The sequence below is a fragment of the Tupaia chinensis genome, unplaced genomic scaffold (genome assembly GCF_000334495.1).
Source record: "Tupaia chinensis unplaced genomic scaffold, TupChi_1.0 Scaffold000211_1, whole genome shotgun sequence".
Classification (NCBI taxonomy): Eukaryota; Metazoa; Chordata; class Mammalia; order Scandentia; family Tupaiidae; genus Tupaia; species Tupaia belangeri.
Window position 1 is genome coordinate 3,871,443 of NW_006159686.1, and position 19,360 is coordinate 3,890,802.

General features: G+C 49.5%; 1 protein-coding gene across 1 annotated transcript in view; it reads right to left on the reverse strand.

Annotated features, from left to right (window-relative positions):
• Positions 1-19,360, reverse strand: part of LOC102481931 (transmembrane protein 132B) — a 180,113-nt gene that overhangs the window by 64,658 nt on the left and 96,095 nt on the right. The window contains exon 4 of the mRNA XM_006147371.1: positions 2,288-2,474. Coding sequence (XP_006147433.1) covers positions 2,288-2,474 — 187 coding nt within the window. The remainder of the gene's footprint in view (positions 1-2,287; positions 2,475-19,360) is intronic.

Sequence of the window (19,360 nt, forward strand, 5' to 3'; positions counted from 1 at the left end):
AATATTCCAGACTGCCAAAGGCTCCAGGACATGAAGAACTGAGAGCCTTGGGTACTGGTGGGGTCAAAGACCCTGGAGCCGACAGCCTCAGTGTGAAACCCAGCCCCATGGCTTCTCCGGGGACTCAGTTCCGCAGGTTACTTATTCTCTACTCCTCGGTTTCCTCATCTAGCAAACTAGGTAGTAGTGTGTACCCACAGGCTTGCTGCCCGTGCTCAGTGAGTCCACACACCTCAACCACAGAGGCCGGCGGAAAGAAGGCCCCCTAGACCGCTGCGTTCTAACCCCATAAAGAAGCGTGAGTGCCAGGCCTTATAAGGTCTCGGGCCAGGACGACTGATCAGAACTCTGATTCTCTCTTGCTCCAGCCTGTGTGCAGACACGCTTCCTGTTGCCTAGAGACTCACCAGGTGTGTTCATTTTGTGATTCAAGGGCTTTTTCAAGAGAGAACGTGTTTCTGATCTGCATGTTCAGAGCTGAGCGCTTTCGCTTTCAGATCTGGAGCAGCATGGTGAGCTGTAGCCCTTACCTCCAGGGCACCCATGGAAATAAACTCACCAAGCTCAGTAATTGGACAGAACGCCTAAGAGCAGGACACTCAGAGGGTAAAACGAAGACACGTGCTTTTTGAGAGGGGACGAAAAGAGAGAAGAGAAAGAGGCATCAGTCGGCATTTCCCAGCCGTGGAGAGGGCAGCACGAGGACCAGAGATTTCAAAGACGATGCAGAAAGCATCACTATTCTCCTGCTTGTGACACGCCTCTTCAGACCACCCATTTTAAAAAGGGATTTTTAAAAGTCTTGATCATCAGTGCTGCTCTGCTATAAACTGAAATATTTATGGTTTCTAAGGCCTAGTGATTCCAACTCTATAATTCTCATCCATTCTCTTTTCTCTCTTTCCATTCATTAAAAAGTGATGAATTCAGCATATAATGTATGCTGAATAAATTATTGTTGTATAGTGATTAGCAGATGAAGGGGGTGGGGAGGCGGGCAGATGGGTGAAGGGAGGGAGAGAGGAGGAATAAATGGAAGGGTAGGTAAGGGATGGATGGATGGGTACATGGAAGGGTAGGTAAGGGATGGATGGATGGGTACATGGAAGGGTAGATAAGGGATGGATGGATGGGTACATGGAAGGGTAGGTAAAGTGATGGATGGATGGGTACATGGAAGGGTAGATCAGGGATGGATGGATGGGTACATGGAAGGGTAGGTGAGGGATGGATGGATGGGTACATGGAAGGGTAGGTGAGGGATGGATGGATGGGTACATGGAAGGGTAGATAAGGGATGGATGGATGGATGGGTACATGGAAGGGTAGGTGAGGGATGGATGGATGGGTACATGGAAGGGTAGGTAAGGGATGGATGGATGGGTACATGGAAGGGTAGGTGAGGGATGGATGGATGGGTACATGGAAGGGTAGATCAGGGATGGATGGATGGGTACATGGAAGGGTAGATAAGGGATGGATGGATGGATGGGTACATGGAAGGGTAGGTAAAGTGATGGATGGATGGGTACATGGAAGGGTAGATGAGGGATGGATGGATGGGTACATGGAAGGGTAGGTGAGGGATGGATGGATGGGTACATGGAAGGGTAGGTGAGGGATGGATGGATGGGTACATGGAAGGGTAGGTAAGGGATGGATGGATGGATGGATAAATAGAAGGGTAGGTAAAGGGATGGATGGAGGGAGGGAGGGTTGGAGGAATGGAGGGATGAATGGATGGATAGATACACCCACATGAACCTGGTGTAAACTTCAAGCTGCTGGGTCTGTGGTGGATTATGTGGGAATCTAGTGACATAACCATTATGCCATCTGCTAGCCCCCTGTCTGCATTTTAAAGTTCACCAGTCCCTGAGCCACCCCGAGACTCTCAGGTCAGAGCAGTTGACAGGGGCTGGGTGGTCAGCATGGAGAGCCGCAGTCCCCCCGCATGCCCGACCCTGCTCAGTAAGACCGTCTTCACTCAGACTAGCTCTTGATCCTGCCACGCAGAGTGACACAGTCAAGGACAGGGCTCCCAGGAAACCGGGCCGCAGCATCCCCCCATGAAGAGGGATTTCCACAACAGACCTGAGTGGTTTCCAAGGAGCCGTTACGGGAAGCAGGCGGATAAAATGCACTGTAAGTGTATCTTCCTTGTTTAAATGATGCGTATCAGGTGCACAGGAAGTAACAGACCACCCGGTGTCTCATGTTTCTTTGAATAGGAAAGTATTCAAAGGAACTTCTTGAGGACACTTATTCTGAAGGCCCAATTCCTCACCATTGCCAGAGGGACGATGCCCACGAAGGTGGTCTGGCTAACAAAGATCTCGGAGACGACCAGCTCGCTCATGGTGTCCTCCGCCGGGTACTCCACCTGCCAGGTGATCTGCTGGGCCCCCGCCAGGCCACTGCTGTTGTCAACTCCGAAGTCTACTTGCAGGATCTCGTAGAAGGAGCCATTTGTTCTGGAAGACAAATGCATGTGAAAGTTCAACTTACTGATAAAACTGAGACTTCAGTAGAACATCAAGAATGCGATAAATTGCCGCATTCCCCTCCGTCACCCAGAAGGGGGATTGCCAGGTTCAGCCAAGTACAAGGCAGTGTCGACAGAGCCTAATTCTCAGGCTGCCCGTTCACGGCCACCGCTCAGAGCGGGCTGGCGGTCCATCTGCAGGCTCTGTGGGAAGCAGCCTGCTCCCCAGTGAGGGAGTGCAGAGGACAGTGTCCACCTCGAGCCCCCTGCTCATGTGTCTCCTCCCCCGTGCCTGTACATGCCACCGTCCAAGCACCACACATGGGAGGTGTCCCAGAGCCACTCCATGTAGTGTCACCTTTACTCCAGTCCCGAGGCATGCCCTGGACCCTGGCTAGTCAGACTTCTACCTAGCTGTGCCTATGCACCCGTGATTCAAACTCTCTGAGCTCTAAGATGTGGGGGAAGGGCCACCTGTGGCAGCGCCTCCCGGTTGATGCTGCTGCTTCACAGCGCTAGGACACATGTGAGGTCCGGGTTCAATTCCAGGCCCAACCTTAAAAGCCAAGCATGTGTTGTAGCTACTTAGGAAGCTGAGGCAGGAGGATCGCAACATGTGAGACTCTGTGAACAACAGTAAGACAAAGCAGTTATGGAGAACAGTGGGGACTTAGTGAGAACAGGAGTGAGGAAGGACTTCGTGGCCGGCACAGTGTTCTGCATAAACTGGGTGGCATGGGATGGCGAGAGCTGATGCTTCTCTCTGTCAGCCTGAAATTGGATTCCATGCAACCTAAGAAGTTCCCATCTGCCTGCACTCCTGGGGTGACACACTGTTTGTGTTTGGGGGGCACGGGCAGAAGCTGGACAAGGCACATAAAAAAAAAAACATGCCACTCACATTTTTATACACAGGAAGTCCTCGCAGATTGGAGACTATTTATTGACAAGGAAGTTGCTGAACAGAGTTAAACCAAAAGCCACCATCAGAGGACTGAGCGTGCTGTCGGCTCCCAGGCCTGTTTCCAACTCCCTGACTCGACCCTTACCCGATCTAAGGGCGGTGACAACTGAGAGACTGATCCACAAGCCCCCGAAGCCCCTGTCACACAGACCAGCTTGTTCCCTCTCTGCCAAGGGACCTGCCTGAACCAACATGAGCTTAGGAGCACTCGGAGATCCGAACAAGGTCCACCATCTGTTCCCACAACCCTCAGCCTCAGAGGAAGGCATGCTGAGGCAGGACCAGGGGCCTGTGGCTCACCTGTGGAATTCCCACCACGGACAGCTCCCAGACATGGCGGACTCCTAAGAATGGGTGGAGGGAAGCCGCAGCTGTACGCTTTCCTTACAACAGGGGACTTCAGAGTGAAATTGAAGTATGAATTTATTTTGGTTCGATTTCTTTTAAATCCATGCATCATTTTTTCATAATATGCATTTCTCATGAACTGTCTGAAGACACCTTGTATGAATGCCAGAGGTCCATGTCTGGAGAGATGGGTTCACACACACTCCCGATCTCTTCCTTTTTTCTTTTTTGAGAGATGTTTGCTATAGGATGCATGCACTCTCCAGAAAGAGACAGAGAGACAGAAAGTGAGAAATCACCCCCTGACCCTACCTAGGGTGATGGCCATGCCACAATCCCTTCTCCATTCTCTTCCTGGGATATTGGGCATGCACACGCATGTGCCTGGTGTGAGGTGTAAGCTGCCAGGTCCAGGATTTAAACCGTTACACCATCCGCTGGTCCCCTCCAATCTCTTCTTGATAAACCTTTCAAATTTATGAAAGTGTTTCATGATTCCCTCAATTTCATAGTTACAACCACGTTGAGCAGCCAGATCAGTGTTTCAGCCAGAAGAGAGTCAACGGGCATTTTTCCTGGGATGGAGAAGTGCCAGTGTGCATGTGTGTGTGTGTGTGTGTGTGCCCAAGGTCTCAGGAGGAGGATGGAGGAGAAGGGACTGTGTCATGGCCATCCCCCTGGGGGCGATGTGTATATGTGTGTGTGTGTGTGTGTGTGTGTGTACCCAAGATCCCAGGAGAAGAATGGAGGAGAAGGGATTGTGGCATGGCCATTCCCCTGGGGGTGGTGTGTGTGTGTGTGTGTGTGTGTGTGTGTGCTGGTAAGGCTCATGCATGGGGTGGCGACACCACTGGGCCGCTTATCCCCTCCAGGTAGAGCACACCACCTCTTCCAAAAAGATCTGCTTCCCAGAACACCTGCTTCCCCATGGAGAAGCTTTAATAGAAGCCAAGTCTCCTCTCTGGGACCTAGGACCCCTGGGACCCCCGGGGAAGGGCTGAGACAGCTTCTGAGTGCAGTGTGGCCGCAGCTCAGATGCGTCAGGAGGAGGAGGAAAGGGCAGGGCAGGAAGGAGGGACAGGGCCCCACGCCAGCAGCTCACACCTTGAGACCTCACCCAGCCACTGTTCCGCATCTCTGGCAGGATGACGTAATGGTTGTTCTACAGGAAGGGGATGGAGGAGACAGGGAAGAAGAAATAAAGGGAGACAGGGCAGAGAGTTCCGAAGCCTGAACTGCTCTCAGTAAGCTGCATCATTTGCAAAGATTGATTTTCCTTCCCCACCAAGTTCTAGATGGTTCTGGCCACCAGGCTCCCCCGTCATGGGTTATTTCTAGAAATGGGATGAGAAAAGCTGTCACTGCCTTGGGTGATTTTTGTTTTGTTTTTTCTTATGGCTCTTTTCCTGGGCATTAACTTTTCTTTAATGGCTGAAAAGCACGGTAAACACCAAGCGATGATTACATGGACAAACGTTCCAGGGTAGGGCCTGCACATAATGTGCAACTCCCCACTCTGACTGTGGACTCTGAGAGGACAAAGGTGTGTGTGTATTGTCACTGCCCTGGCTGTAGCACTGGCCTGGCGCCTGGAAAATTGTAGGAGTTCACTCAGTATTGGTTCAATTCATTGGATGTACACAAAAGGGCCAACAGAACACCCTGCAAAACCCTGAGGGTGTCGTTTGCATCCTGGGAGGTGAGAAGCCACCAGTCAACAGAGTCCTGAGCCATATTCTTTTGCCTGGCTAGCATACACTCTGCTTAGAGAAGACAGTCTCCACTACCGGAAAGTAAGGTCTTCAAAGGCCCAAACCTGGAGTGGCACCAGAGCCAGTACAGTGTGTGGCAGTCACCTGGCCAGGGCCAATTAATCAGCACCTGTTGTGTGCTGGGCGTGGAAAACTCACTGGTAGACAAAACAGACAAGTTCCCTGTCCTACCTAAGCCTGTGGAATGACAGATGCTACAATAAAAATAAAGTAGAAGACTTAGATTTTTTTTTAAAGGTTAAATAAAACTTTTCAGTGTTCAAAAATTTTAATTACTATTTAAAACGGGCCCTATTTTTTTTTTTCACTTTAAAATGGAATATGAATTTCAGCAGGGGACAAGGAACGTATGTGCAGGGAATGCCCTTGTTAGGACTTGACATTTGAGCTGAGACCCAACGGATGACGAGAAGTCAAACAGATCCTCCACGAATATTTGTTGAATAAATGAGTAAATCTATTTTAAGAAAAAAAGTTATGGAGAAAAAATGTATTCCAAACTATTAGTAGGAATGCAAGGCACTAAATAAAAAAGAACACCCATCAAGTCTTTGTTTAAATGCCACCAGCTCGATAAAGCCTCTGTCTAAAATGTCATGCCTGCCTCTCGATGCGGAACCGCTCAGCCTGCTCCACGGTTTCCTCAGTTTTCACCTTCCAACACATGGTTACTTCCTGGCCATGCTGACCCTGCACCGCACACACACACGCACATGCACATGCACATGGGCATACGTGGGGAATTTAAGTGTCGGGAAAGCAAGCTCACTGACGTGTTCCCCAGCACTTAGAACTGCCTGGGACACGGTAGCTGCTCACTGAAGATCGGGTAAGTGCGTGAATAAGTGAGCACCACGCAACAGCTGGGCGAGGTCTCAGAGGAACCCAGGCCAGGTGAAACCAGAGAGACCATCTGTGCTCCAGGTGTCTGGGGAGATAGAGACTCAAGCATAGGCTGGCAGGGAAGGCTTCCTAGAGGAGGTTGGCGGGGGCTGTGCTTTGAAGAATGGACTGGCTTAACAGGCAGGTCACTACAGCCTCAGTTTTGGGGTCCTTTCATAATCCCCTCTGTTCCTCACCACTCCCTCATCCCCACCAACACCATCTCCCAGAGAGGAACCATGCAAATCCCGGCTTCTCCATCCCTTCCGCAGGGCAGAGTTTCTTCAGCCCCCTCTCACTCTCCCACACCTCTCTGCCTTGGTCTAGAGGCGGGTCCTGGGAGTGTGCCATGAATAAATCATCTCCTCGTGCGATTTCATACAATCTGGGTCCTACGCCCTCCCTTCTGTTGGTCACAGGTGGTCTTGCCTTCTCTAATGTGCCAGGGAAAGACTTCTGGGTTAACAAGGCAGGCGGCCTGGCAGTCACAGCCAGAGTCTACGATAGTAAGAGCCACTAGTCAGATCAGGGCTTGGAATCTAGCGTCCAAACATGCTTGATGCCCTGACTTCCCACCAGAAATCGCTCTCTAGAACTTTTTTAAAAATTCTGGGATTATGTCAAATGAAAATAGTATGAAGAAATGGAGCCCCTTTATTGTACTTCTGGCTCACTAGGAAAAGTGAATAGAAAACCCAGAGGTGGCGTTTTTGTGTCACTGGGGTGCACATGCCCAGAGCCATAACCATCCCCACTACTACATTTTTACAAAACTCAAATTAGCTGCCAATATTTTTTAATGTGGAGAGTCCACACACCGCCCCCAAGATGATATTTCTGGCTTCTCTAAGGAGATGGGAAGGTTGGGCAGCATTATCCCTCATCCCATGTGGCTACAACCAGCTGGGACAGTGGGGTGTTCCCCCTTTAGTGGGGACAAAACTCTCCAAATGGCCTGGACCAATTCCCTCACTTGTTCTATCCCCCAAGTCCCTGTGGACATTTGTGATCTCTGCAAAAACACATTTTCTTTTCAGTCCTCTGGTAGACAGCTTAGGAACTGTGTGCCCAGCTCACAGATGAGTCCTCGTTCTCCTGATCATTCCCCTCCCTATGCCCTCCTTTGCCTCATTCATAGAACAAGAATACTGGCTTTGGTTGCACTATGGGACCCAGTTTCTAGCCATGGCTGTTGGCTCAATGGGCAACTCTGACCTCCAGTGGATGATGGATACTTCCTAGGGTGGGGAGAATTCCAACTGGGACATTTCAAACTTAGTATGGGCTTCCTTATCAATACCTCCAAATTTATCTACAGATTTAACACAAACCCTAGGTGTTTTTATGGATAAAATGACAAGAATTAATCCAAAGAATAGCCCAAACCATCTTTGAAAAAAAAGAACAATGCCCATTAGCATTCATCTTTCCCAAAACCCCAGAGAATGAACAATCAGCAGACATTCTTCCCTTGTATCCTTCCCAACTGGTCACAGTCGACTGGATCAGAGATGAGGACTTAATCCAAGTTTGATCAAATAGATTCTCTCCCTCAAAATTATGAACTGAAGACACAAAGAAGGTAACTAGAAATTGAACTATTTAAAGATAGAACTGGAAAGAGATCTATTCTTCCTGAAGTCTTGGCTCTTCAACATTTGTTTTAATTATGTGAAATATCTTTTCAATAAATCCGCTTTTTATACACAAAAGAAGTGTTGTAGCTCACATTTCCCAATTTCAAAATTTACTATAAAGCTACAGAATTCAAGACAGTGTGATTTTGGCATAAGGACAGACAGAACTCAATGAAGCAACATTGAGAGTCCAGAAGCAAACCCTTATATTTATGATCAATTGCTTCTCAAGAAGGATGCCAAGACAATCTAATGGGGAAAAGAATCATCTTTTCAGCAAGCAGTGTTGGAACAACTAGACATTCTAAAAAGAAAACTGGACCCTGCATCACACCGCATACAAAAAGGAACAGAAAGCAGATCAAAAACCTAAGTGTGGGAGTAAAATTATAAAACTTTTGAAAGAAAACATGGGCACTAATCTTTGTGATGTTAGTTTAGGCAATAGTTTCTTAGATGTGATATCAAAAGCACGAGCACAGAAAAAAATCCAGACAATTGAACTTCATCAAAAGTAAAGGCAGTGATACTTCAAAGAATGCTATCAATAAAGTGAAACGACAGCTCACAGAATGGAAGAAAATATTTATAGATCATATACCTGATAAAGATGACTATCTGGACTATATTAAGAGCTCATACTGTACAAGAAAAAAAAACTAAATTCAAAATATTTGAATAGACTTCACTTCAATGAACATACACAAATAGACCATAGGACATAAAGGATGTTCGATATCATTATGTATTAAGGAAATGCAAATAAACCACAATGAGATACCATCTTACACCTCTAGAATAGCTATAATAATAATTTTTTAAAAGGCAAAACATGTTGACAAGGGAGGGTCAGACGGTATTACAATAGTAACAGAACGCTATGCAGTACTAGATTCACAGGGGAAGGCCCTGGAGCTCATGTCTCAAGGTCTACTTGTGCATGCCAGGCATGTGTTCATGCACCTGTGATCCAGCTGGGGCTGCGGGGTGGGTTATGCCATGAGGACCCTGGTGAGGGTTGAGGGTGCCAGGTTTTTTTTTCTCTCTCTCCCCCCACTCTCTCTTTCTTAGGAGAAACAAATAAACATTTAAAAACTGTTGGCAAGGATATAAAGAACTCAGAACCCTCGTGCATCAATGGTAAGAATGTAAAATGGTACAGCTGACTTGGAAAAGAGCTTGGCAATTCCTCAAAAAAAGTAAACATGGCATTACCATATGTCTCAGCAATTTCACTTCTAGGTATATCCCCAAGAGAAATGAAAACATATGCCCCTGCAAAAACTTAGACACAAATGTCCATAGTGGCATTATTCGTGACAGTCAAAAGGTGAGAAGGAACTAACTCGACATCCGGTAATAAGCAATATGCAGTATTTCTATGCAATAGAATAGTATTTGGCCATAAAAGATGAAGTTCTGACAGAAGCTGCAATGCGGGCGAACACTGAAAACATTATGCCACGTGAAAGACGCCAGTCACAAATGACCACATAATGTATGATTCCACTGATGGAAAACGTTCAGAAGAGTTAAATCCACAGACGGAAAGGAGATCCGTGGTTACCAAAGACTGAGGCAACACTGAGAAATGATTGCTAATAGGTATGGGGGGGGTGAAGATGTTCTGAAATTACATAGCAAAGATAATTTCACAACTTTATGAATACATGATAAACCACTGAATCAGACACTTCAAAAGGATTAAGTTGAAGGCATATTAATTATATCTTAATTTTTCAAAGTAGAGAAATGACAGAAAGAGGCTAACCCCATGTCCTACTAGTTAAGGGAGGTGGATCTCACATGGACAACCGCAAGGTTCAAATCCTGGTGCCACTCCCTGGAAAACACACTGGGCACATGTATGTGCATGCCCCAAACCCTGAGAGGAGGGAGGAACAAAGAACAAGGGACTGCGAGTGATCATGCCCCAGCAAAGAGTGCTTTCTCCCTCTCCCTCTCTGTCTCTCTGTCTCTGATAAACATATACAACCTCTTACAAATTTTAAAAAAAGACAGGAAAAGTCGAGGTACCAAAGGATATGCACAGTATAGTACTTTCTATAAAAATGATAAATACGTATGCAAAAACTATTTATTAATACATAGTTTTCATTTTAAAATGCATAGTAACATATATATGTATATATATAGTTTGCTATACATTAATATATATAGCATGGTAATTTCTATTTCAGGGAAAGGGGAGAGAAAATAAAATTGGCAAGACAGACATGGGGCTCCAATTATATCCGCAATATATGTTTCTTCTAAAACTTAAAGGAAATAAAGTCAAATAATAAGAGTTAACAAAGTTAGGGTGGATAGACGAGAGTTACAGTATTTTCTATACTTTCCTTTATTCAAGAAATATTTTCTTTAAAAACATAAAGTTATCATTCTCAACTCTCTCTTGTTCAGTGGACGTCGCTTTTGTTTAAATTTCAGATTTATTTTTCTGCTATAAAATACTGCAAGAAGCTCTCCATCCGACTCCTAAATAATCTCGTAATAGTCAGCCAACCCACTGCCCCACTTCCCGACTACAGGAAAAGGGTGTTAGAGTCTTCTTTTCCTGTTCTTACAAAGTTTCAAAGTACTTGCAGACGGGTGTAAGTGGCCTTCTTTTTGCTTACCAACGCTTTCTCAGAGCTGAAAACAATAAATCTCGGTAATGAGCAAACACTCCAGGCACCTCCACTTCCTCAGCTGCCAGCTCCGACACTATTTCTCACACTAACAGCTCGCCCTCGCTCCAGCTTGTTCGATTTTATCAGCATCACCGTGACAAGCCTGGAGCCGGCTGAGACAATTGCCACGGTTCTCTTTTTCTCTCTGTCTCTACCTTGCTGAAAACATCCCAAAACCCTTCCAGGAAACGAAGGCTCAGAAGCCATCCGATGCCAAGTTCCTGATCCTACTTTGCAGAGTCCTCTCGCACTGTTTCTGTTACCAACCTGGAGGAAAACTCCTGGTTTGTGAAATGACCAGGCGATTTCTCGCTGGAATCCACATCTCTTTGGATCTCTTAGGGAGGAAGGACAAGACCATGCCGGTTGATATGAGAACCAGCTTGACAGACTCACACAGCGGAGGGGGCATGGGAGCCTGCCAGCTCTTCTCGGGGTCTCCAGGTTAAGTATCCACGCTTCACCTAGAGGGGAGCTGCAGATCTGACTTTGATTTAGAATATAATGTTAACTTTTGAGGAAATAATGCATCTCAGATGCAAAATCCAAAAAGCTGAGGCCAGCAGGTGGCATAGTTAAGGCTCTGGAGTCCCACATGGACCATGGTTCAAGTCCCAGACCTGGCGGTTTGCTTTCTCACTGCTCATATCTCTTTCTCTCTCAATCTCTGGTGAGCATACATGCCCTGTAGCAAATTTAAAAAATAATCATAATGATAAATAAAATTAAATAAATAATTCTTTTTAAAAATCCAAAAAGTCTAGAAGAAAAGAAGAGGGAAAAGTCTTCCTTCCACGTCACCTTCCAGGCCCCAACTCCACTCCCCTCAGCCACCCAAAGGATCCGTTTCCTCACTGGTCATCCAGAGAAAGACTGTGCACCTGCAAAGGACGAACAAGTGGGACTCCCGGCTTTGTCTTCACACAACTGGGGCACGGGCCATGCTCCATTCTGCACCTAGAACGTCTGTTCTCTGACCCAAAGGAAAAGAGGGGTGCCTGTGGCTCCCTGCCTCCAATGGATGTTCTGGCCTAGAGTGATGATGGGATCTGTCACATGGTCCCCTCTGACCATGGGGCCAAGGACAGTCCTTCTGCATGCCCAGAGGGAAGTGGTGAGCAGTACCCTTGGCCAGAGCCAGGAAGCCCCAGCCGAGGAAGGCCAGACAGCTACGAGGCGAAGCGTCCAGGATTCACCACGTGCCTGACTCCAGTCCATGCTGGAGAGAGCCGGCATGTAACTCTCTTTCATTCATCACGCATGCACACTGATGAGGGACGCTGTGCATGCAGCCCTGCACCAGTCACACATAGATGAAGAACAGCAGTGACACTCAGACGCCTCTGAAGACTGCTCAGCGTGGAACTTCTTTCTTTTCTTTTCTTTTTTGTTTTTTGGTTTCTGGTTTTTAGGGGGTCTTTTTCGTTTTTTTTTTTTTGAGAGCGAGATTTTTGCCATAGGGCCTGTGCACTTGCCAGAGAGACAGAGAGAGACAGAGAGACAGAGAGCAAGAAATTACCCTCCCCAGGGGGAATGGCCACACCACAATTCCTTCTCCAGCCTCCTCTTCAGATTTTGGACACACACATACATGCCCCGTGTGAGTTTCAAGTCGCCAGGTCCGGGACTCAAATCACAGTCAACTACATGCAAGTCCAGCAACATAACCATTACTCCCTCTGCTGGTCTCCAGAGTGGAACTTCTAAGAGGACTTCTAGGTGGAGGCCTTTCTCCTGTGTGTGGCAGGGATGCCTGCAGCTATCCCGGGAAGGCCTCATTACGTGGGGACCCAAACTATTCCTAACGGGATAGTTGACTCTTCTCGGTGACAGCAGCTGCTAACAATACCAGGCCCTGGGGTCAGAGCTAGCAGGGCGTGTCCAGGTGACCCAGGAGGCCGCTGGCAGCTAGAGCTTCCATCAGTGCCGATCCATCCCCAGTCCTGAGACACAGGAGCTGAGAGACACATGCGACATCACACACCAAGGATCACATGGGCCCTCCGCTGAGGGGGAGTACAATTCGACACTCGGGCCGTTGTTCGTGGCTCACCTAGGAAGATCAGGCCCAAGGCGTGCTGTCTGCGGAACACTAGATCCAAAGGATGCTCAGATTCACCCAGAGCAAATCTGAAAGGCCGCAGACACCTGAAGGGACCGACTGGGGAGCTCACTGCTCTGGGTGGATTGGAAGGGAAGGAGTTAGGAGGTGCGAAGCGTGCAGTTCGTTGCAGACCTCCTGGTACCATTAAAGGCAGCTCCATCCATCCTTTCAGAGAGTCGGGGCAAAATCTCAGCCATCCTTAACTCCTCTTTCTTTAATAGCCCACAGCTAAAGTGTCTAGAGAGCCCGTGGTTCTACCTTGGAAATGCGTTTTTGAAAAATACCTAAAGTCTCACCATGTCTACCACCCCACCCCCGTCTAAGCCGTCCCCACCTCTCGCCTGGGTTACTGCGACAGCTGCCTGAGTGATCTCTGCTTCGACGCCGCCGCTGCCCCACACCGTAACTTCTCTGCACAGCGGCCAGACTGCTTCTGGAAGAGCATGCTCCTGGCCCACGCCCTTGAGTAATTCTCATCTCATTCACATAAAAGCCAGAGTCCTTACAAAGATCTGTGAGGTCCCCTACTCACCCCGCCTTGCCGTTCCTGAACCCCTTTGCTGCCATGTTTCTACCGCTCAGTGCGCTCAAGCCACACCAGCCCCTGGCTGTCCCTCCAGCTTCAGGCAGGCTGCTGCCTCGGGGCCTGTGCTCACACCTCTGCCTGAGCCCTCTTCCTTATTTGCTCACCTTCAGGACTTGGCCACAGGCTGGCTCCTCAGTGGGTCTTTGTTAGTGACACTGCTGAAAGACCCATCTCCTATACTGGCGATCTTCACCCTCCTCCCCTGCTTTTCTCATCAGCGGTTACCACCACTGAACACGCTCTGCAGAGGCGCCTCGGCTCATGCTGGGACTACATGCTGATGAATGTCTCGTAAGTTGAAAACATGCAAGCTGAAAGTTCAGAGTACACCTAACACACCCAATGTTACAGCTTCCCCCAGATGACCTTCGATGTGCCCAGCTGGGTGACATCATCTAACAACAAGCCTGTTTAATAAAGTGTGGGGAATCTCGTGTACGTGTTTAATACTGCACTGACGCTGAAAACTGGAGCAGCCTCGGGGTACTCAGAGTCCAGTTCCTACTGAACGTGGACCAACCTTCGCACCAGCGTGAAGGCGAAAAGTCTGGGTCAGCACAGCCTAGGTCGGGGCCAGCCGTGTCTTGTCTGCGTGCCTTTTCTTGAGGGCTACTTCTGGGCTCGACTGTAAGTTCACAAGGGCAGGGGCTTGTCCTGAGTTCCCTGCAATACTCCAGCACCCAGAAGCCACCTGAGTATGGCAGGCGCTCTCTGAGCCTGTCATGAGTGGATGGACGAGGGAAGGAAGGAGGGAGCTGTGAGCCTCAGGACAGAGGCTCATCAACACCGCACCCTCCCCGCTTCCTCCAAGTGCAATGTGTTCATCCTTGCTCCTGAGTCGGTTCCAGGTACAAAAGCTCACGGCACCTCCAACACACCATGAGTTATTTCAAGAACAAAAGAAAAATAATTAAACAAGAGGCAGAGGGAGGTCTGGGACCTGGTGGTTGGGGAAGATAGATCCCACATGGCTGACTGCGTGGTTAGAATCCTGGCCTGGTGGCTTGGAAAACCTAAACCGTGTTCAATCCCGATAGGATGGAGTGATGGAGAAGAGACTGCGGCATGACCGCGCCCACTAGGGGAGCTTTCTCCCGCTCCCTCTCTCCCCCCGCCCCCCTCCCGTCTCTCTGACAGTGCAAGTGCCCTCTCGTAATCAGAAAAAATCAAAGACAGACAGATGACAGGCAGACAGACAGATGACAGGCAGACAAGCACGCTGAGATATTCAAAACTAACCCAAACGGAATCTCTAGCCTCATTAACCTTGAAATTGAGCGGAGTTATGAGAAGCCTACAAATAGACTTGACATTCGAATGCCATTTGAGTCAAAAATCAGATTGGAATCCTTGTAACCTTGCGCTTACCTGGTGGTTTTTCAATAAATGTCAGGTGGGCCGCAAGCCAATGGAAGGGATTCGCAGGCCCCCGTATTCCTGCAGTGTGTAGATCTCCCTAAGTGGGGAGCTCTCCTTCAGGGAGCAAGAATTCCCGTCACTGATTAATTAAGACCCATGTGGTTCCATCACATCTCCTACTTGGCCCATTGTATTAATTACAACAGCCTCGAAATCTTTCTTATAGGCCAATTACTCTGAAGTAATTAGATCTTAAGTCAAGCACAGTTGGGAAGGATTACATGCATGTAACTTCTGCAGCCTCTCCACTGCAGACTGTATCTATGTTAGCACTCCTGAAACTCCTTTCACGGAGTTGAGCTGTTCCTATCCCACCATATTTTTATTAAAAGAGATTAATTTGCTGGGCCAGCAAATGGCAAAATGGTTACGTCACTGGACTCCCATGTAGTCAACCATGGTTCCAGTCCAGGACCCGGCAGCTTAAAAAGTTCATGCCAGGTCTACATGTGTATGCGTGCCCAAAATCTTGAGAGGAGAATGGAGGAGAAGGGATTGTGGCATGGCCATTCCCCCAGAAGGTGATTTCTTGCTTTTTGTCTCTCTAGAGAGCACACGCGCCCTATAGCAAACATGTCTAAAAAAAAAGAGGGGGTAGGGGGAGACTCATTTGGTCCTGAGGAACAATATGAGCCAAACCTACACATAAAATAATAAGACGCAGTGGTAAAATCTGAATTTTTCTCTCCCGTCTCACAAGGCTGCTCACAAACCCAGGTACAAGGTGCGAGAACAAGATGGCCCAGGACAGGGGAGGCCCGTGTCTGCCGCTCGTGTGGACATTCACACGGGTTCCACCGCAGCACCTACAAGCTGCCCGTGCTCACGCACATGGGTCTCACTGTCACAAGCAGTCCTTTGCTACGTGTTCTCAAGGAGAGAAAATGACTCCAGGCGAGGACGAGATTGGGGTGTGAGTCAGCACCAGGTCAGACCCTCAGAGAAAAATCACAACTGGCCTGAAACAATAGAACGAGAGGTGACAAGTGTCCCAGTGGCTGAGCCAGGCTCACTAATGAGGGTTTCTGTGGCTGCATGATGGACATTCGGCTAGCTGGCCTCTGACATCACACCCCCACCTCCCGGGAGGGCGCTGAGCATGCTGGGAGTCAAAGCCCAACTTGAGAAGGGCGGGGACAAGCTCAGACCTGAAACCCAACCAAAGGGCAAGCCCCTACTCAGACCCAAGCCCCACAGGCAACACCCGCAAAGTCGGCATCTCTGAAAACTCCATCCAGCCTCGAGGCAACCACCTGTCCACCCGAGTGGGAGACGCGAGGGGCTGGGACCGCCCTGGCTGGACTCAGAACGAGGACGCAGGGCCTGAGACGTGCAAACCTCTAATGGGACTGAAGGTTGAAGTCGAGGCTGCGCAGGGTCAAGGTCAGCACGCCCAGGGAGCACAAGAAGGGCCGAGTCCCACTGCGTCTACGCTCGGTCTAACCTGGCAGGACGGCCACCGCCTTAGAGCCTCGGGCAGGGCCTCCAGTTCCGGAGTAGACCCCAGTCATTCCTACGTGCAAGAGAACGTGCCCGAGCGCCCACTGTGTGCCACACTCCCTCCTCAGCACGGGCCCTCCCTGGAGTTCAGGTTCCAGTAGAAAACAGTGAACAAGCAAATACAAGAGGGGAGGGCAGCTGTTCTCAGGGACCGTCCCCAAGCACTCCCAGCTCCTCACTCCTTTTCATTAGACGGAGTCTTGCCATGTCACCCTCCTCCTGCTTCGACCTCGCAGCTGGGACCACAGCACAGCCACTGTGTGCAGCTCTTTCACGGAGTCGCCCGGGAAGCCTCAAACTTCAGCCTCCCCGTCCCGGATTGCAGATGCTCAGCACTGCACCCTGCAGGGATAAATCCCGCCTCCACGTGGTTCCAGCCCCGAGCTCAGTGTCCTGGCAGTGTACGCGCAGTGGCCGGGCCAGGCTCCCTATTTTCTGGCCACACTCAGGGACTGCACTGTGCCCCAGCTGCGGTTGAACCAGCCAAAGGACTGGTTTGGACCCCTTGGTGAAGCGCAGTTATGAGGGTGGGCCTCCATTTACCTCCGCTACCACCATCTGCACCTGCAAGAGGTGCTATCGGCCACCCAAGAGACTGATGGCCTGAGCCCCAGCTGTCTCGATGGGCTCACGGTGTGAGTTGTTTTAGATGACTGAAATTTGGGGGCGGCTTGTTACCCGGCATAAAGTAGCCCATCCTAACAGATGCAGAGACATACAGAGGGAAGGTAAAAAGTGAGGGGGGCAGGGGCCCTTACATCGAGGGGTGAGGGGAGGACAATCCAAGGGTTTCAGTGGTGGAGGACAAGGATCGGGCTTCCAGACACAGGGGACAGCAAGGGCAGGCTCTGGGGTGCGAATAGGCTTGCACACGTATGCACGTGTGTGCGCATACGCACCCATCTGCATGCGTGCTCACCTCTGCATGTACTCGTGTGCACACATGCATGCACTCACATGCACATAACACAGTGACTGGACTAAAAAGAGAAAATTTGGACACAGAAACGCAGGGAGAAAAACGTGAAGATGAAAGCGGACAAGAGGGCGATGCACCCACAAGCCAAGACCTCCAGAGGCGGTCGGTGAGCGGCCAGCAGCCGAGGCAGGCCAGGGCCTGGGTCCCTCTCCCTCGTAGTTCTCAGGAGGAACCAGCCCTGCCCACCTCCAGCTCAGCTTGCTGCCTCCGGGGCTGAGACAGTGACTGCCTGCCGTGTGGGCCACTCAGCCCTAGGACACTACCCAACTGCCAAGGGTGGCCCCGCCAGCCACCCATTGCCAATTTCACATCCCGAGCAAACTGTAAACTCGTGATTAAGGCTGGCTAAGAAAGAACCAGGTCTCCTGCTCACCGTAGAAGCTGTCAGTCATCACTTTCCTAGGTGTAAGCCTGTGAGCCACCTGGCCGCCCGATCTCAGCTCCTAGCCACCTGCTTAGTGGAAACTCTTTTTTTAAAAGAATAATTGTATTTAACTTTATTTTTATTTATTTCTTTTCATTTAACTAGAGAGGGACAGAGTGAGAGAGATTAAACATTAAAAAATAGGGACCAGCAGTTGGCGTAATGGCTGTGTCACTGGACTCCCATGTAGTCGACCACGGTTCAATTCCCAGACCCAGTGGCTTAAAACGCACGAGGGGTGCATATGCGTGCGTGCCCAAGATCCCAAGAGGAGAATGGAGGAGAAGGGATTGCAGCGTGGCCATCCCCCCTGGGGGGTGACTTCTCGCTTTCTGTCTCTCTGTCTCTCTCTGTCTGTCTGCACCCTATAGCAAAAATCTCTTCAAAATAAATAAATAAATTTTACAAAACGAAATGTGGACATTGTCAAGTCTAATCCGACTGACTGAGGAGGCATACTAGAACCTGCTTACTACACAGAGGGCTGAAGCCTAGTGAAGTATATCGCTCACAGCCTGAAGGAAGTCTGGGCGAACAGTGGGGATGGAGGAAACGAAGCGTCGGCCGGGGCTTCTGAGCTGGCAGAATATAAGCTCTCAGAACACTGACCTACCTGGGAAGGGAAACAAAGGAGAACACAGTGGAGCGCACAGGAGCAGGGACAGAGGGAGGGAACGGCATCCTACGAGGCCCTAGATCCAGCCCCTAACGGAGTAACCTCCTGCTGCCCGAACTGGAGCCAAAGCAGCCCCTCTGATATTCGCTGAGCGATTTAAGCTTCTACTGATGCAACGACAAGTGATATACTAATTCGACAGTATTAAACCCTGCCAGGAGGAAGAAATGTAGTATTTTACAACACAAGTGGCATTTTTTTTACTTGCCTCGTAACTTCAACTGAGGCGACTGGCACTGGCATTTCCCCGTAATTCATCTGATCCATGGGGAGAGCCAAACAAAGCAATAAATCTGTGCCCTGTGTCGGGCAAACTCCTTTCTGGAAACCCAGTGCTTTCTTCCAGGGGCGGCCTAATCTTTCCCAGAAAAGCCCTCGATAGCCAGTACGAAAACTCCTTAAAATGACTACAGGACAAGCACGATTACAAACCTCCTAACCCCATTCTAAAGCCCATCTCGAAAGCCAGGGAGATTATTTTCCAGGTTTTCTTGTGTTTTGAAAACATCCCACCATCGTTCGACCAGAGAGCCGAAGCTCAGAAAGCCTGTGCCCAGCATGTCCTTTCTGTCCTTGGCTGGTGGGAGAGTCGCAGTGACGGTTTCCATTCACCCCAGGACAGAGTGCAGGATGAGTCACTGCAGCACACGTGGCCCCCTCGGGACCTCGAGGCTGCCCAAGTGTCACCTCCCCACACCTCAGGCTGGGTGAGGTCCTTTCTGGCCACACCTGCACCCAGGGGTCCTGGCCCTGGTCCCACCCTATGCAGGAAACTGGACAGGGCATGATGTCACACAGGCTGGGAAAGGCCCTGGGGAAATGGTGGCCCCAGGAGCAAGGAGCCGTAGGATCTGCCAGTGGCCAACCACATCAACGTCCCCCTCCGCCATG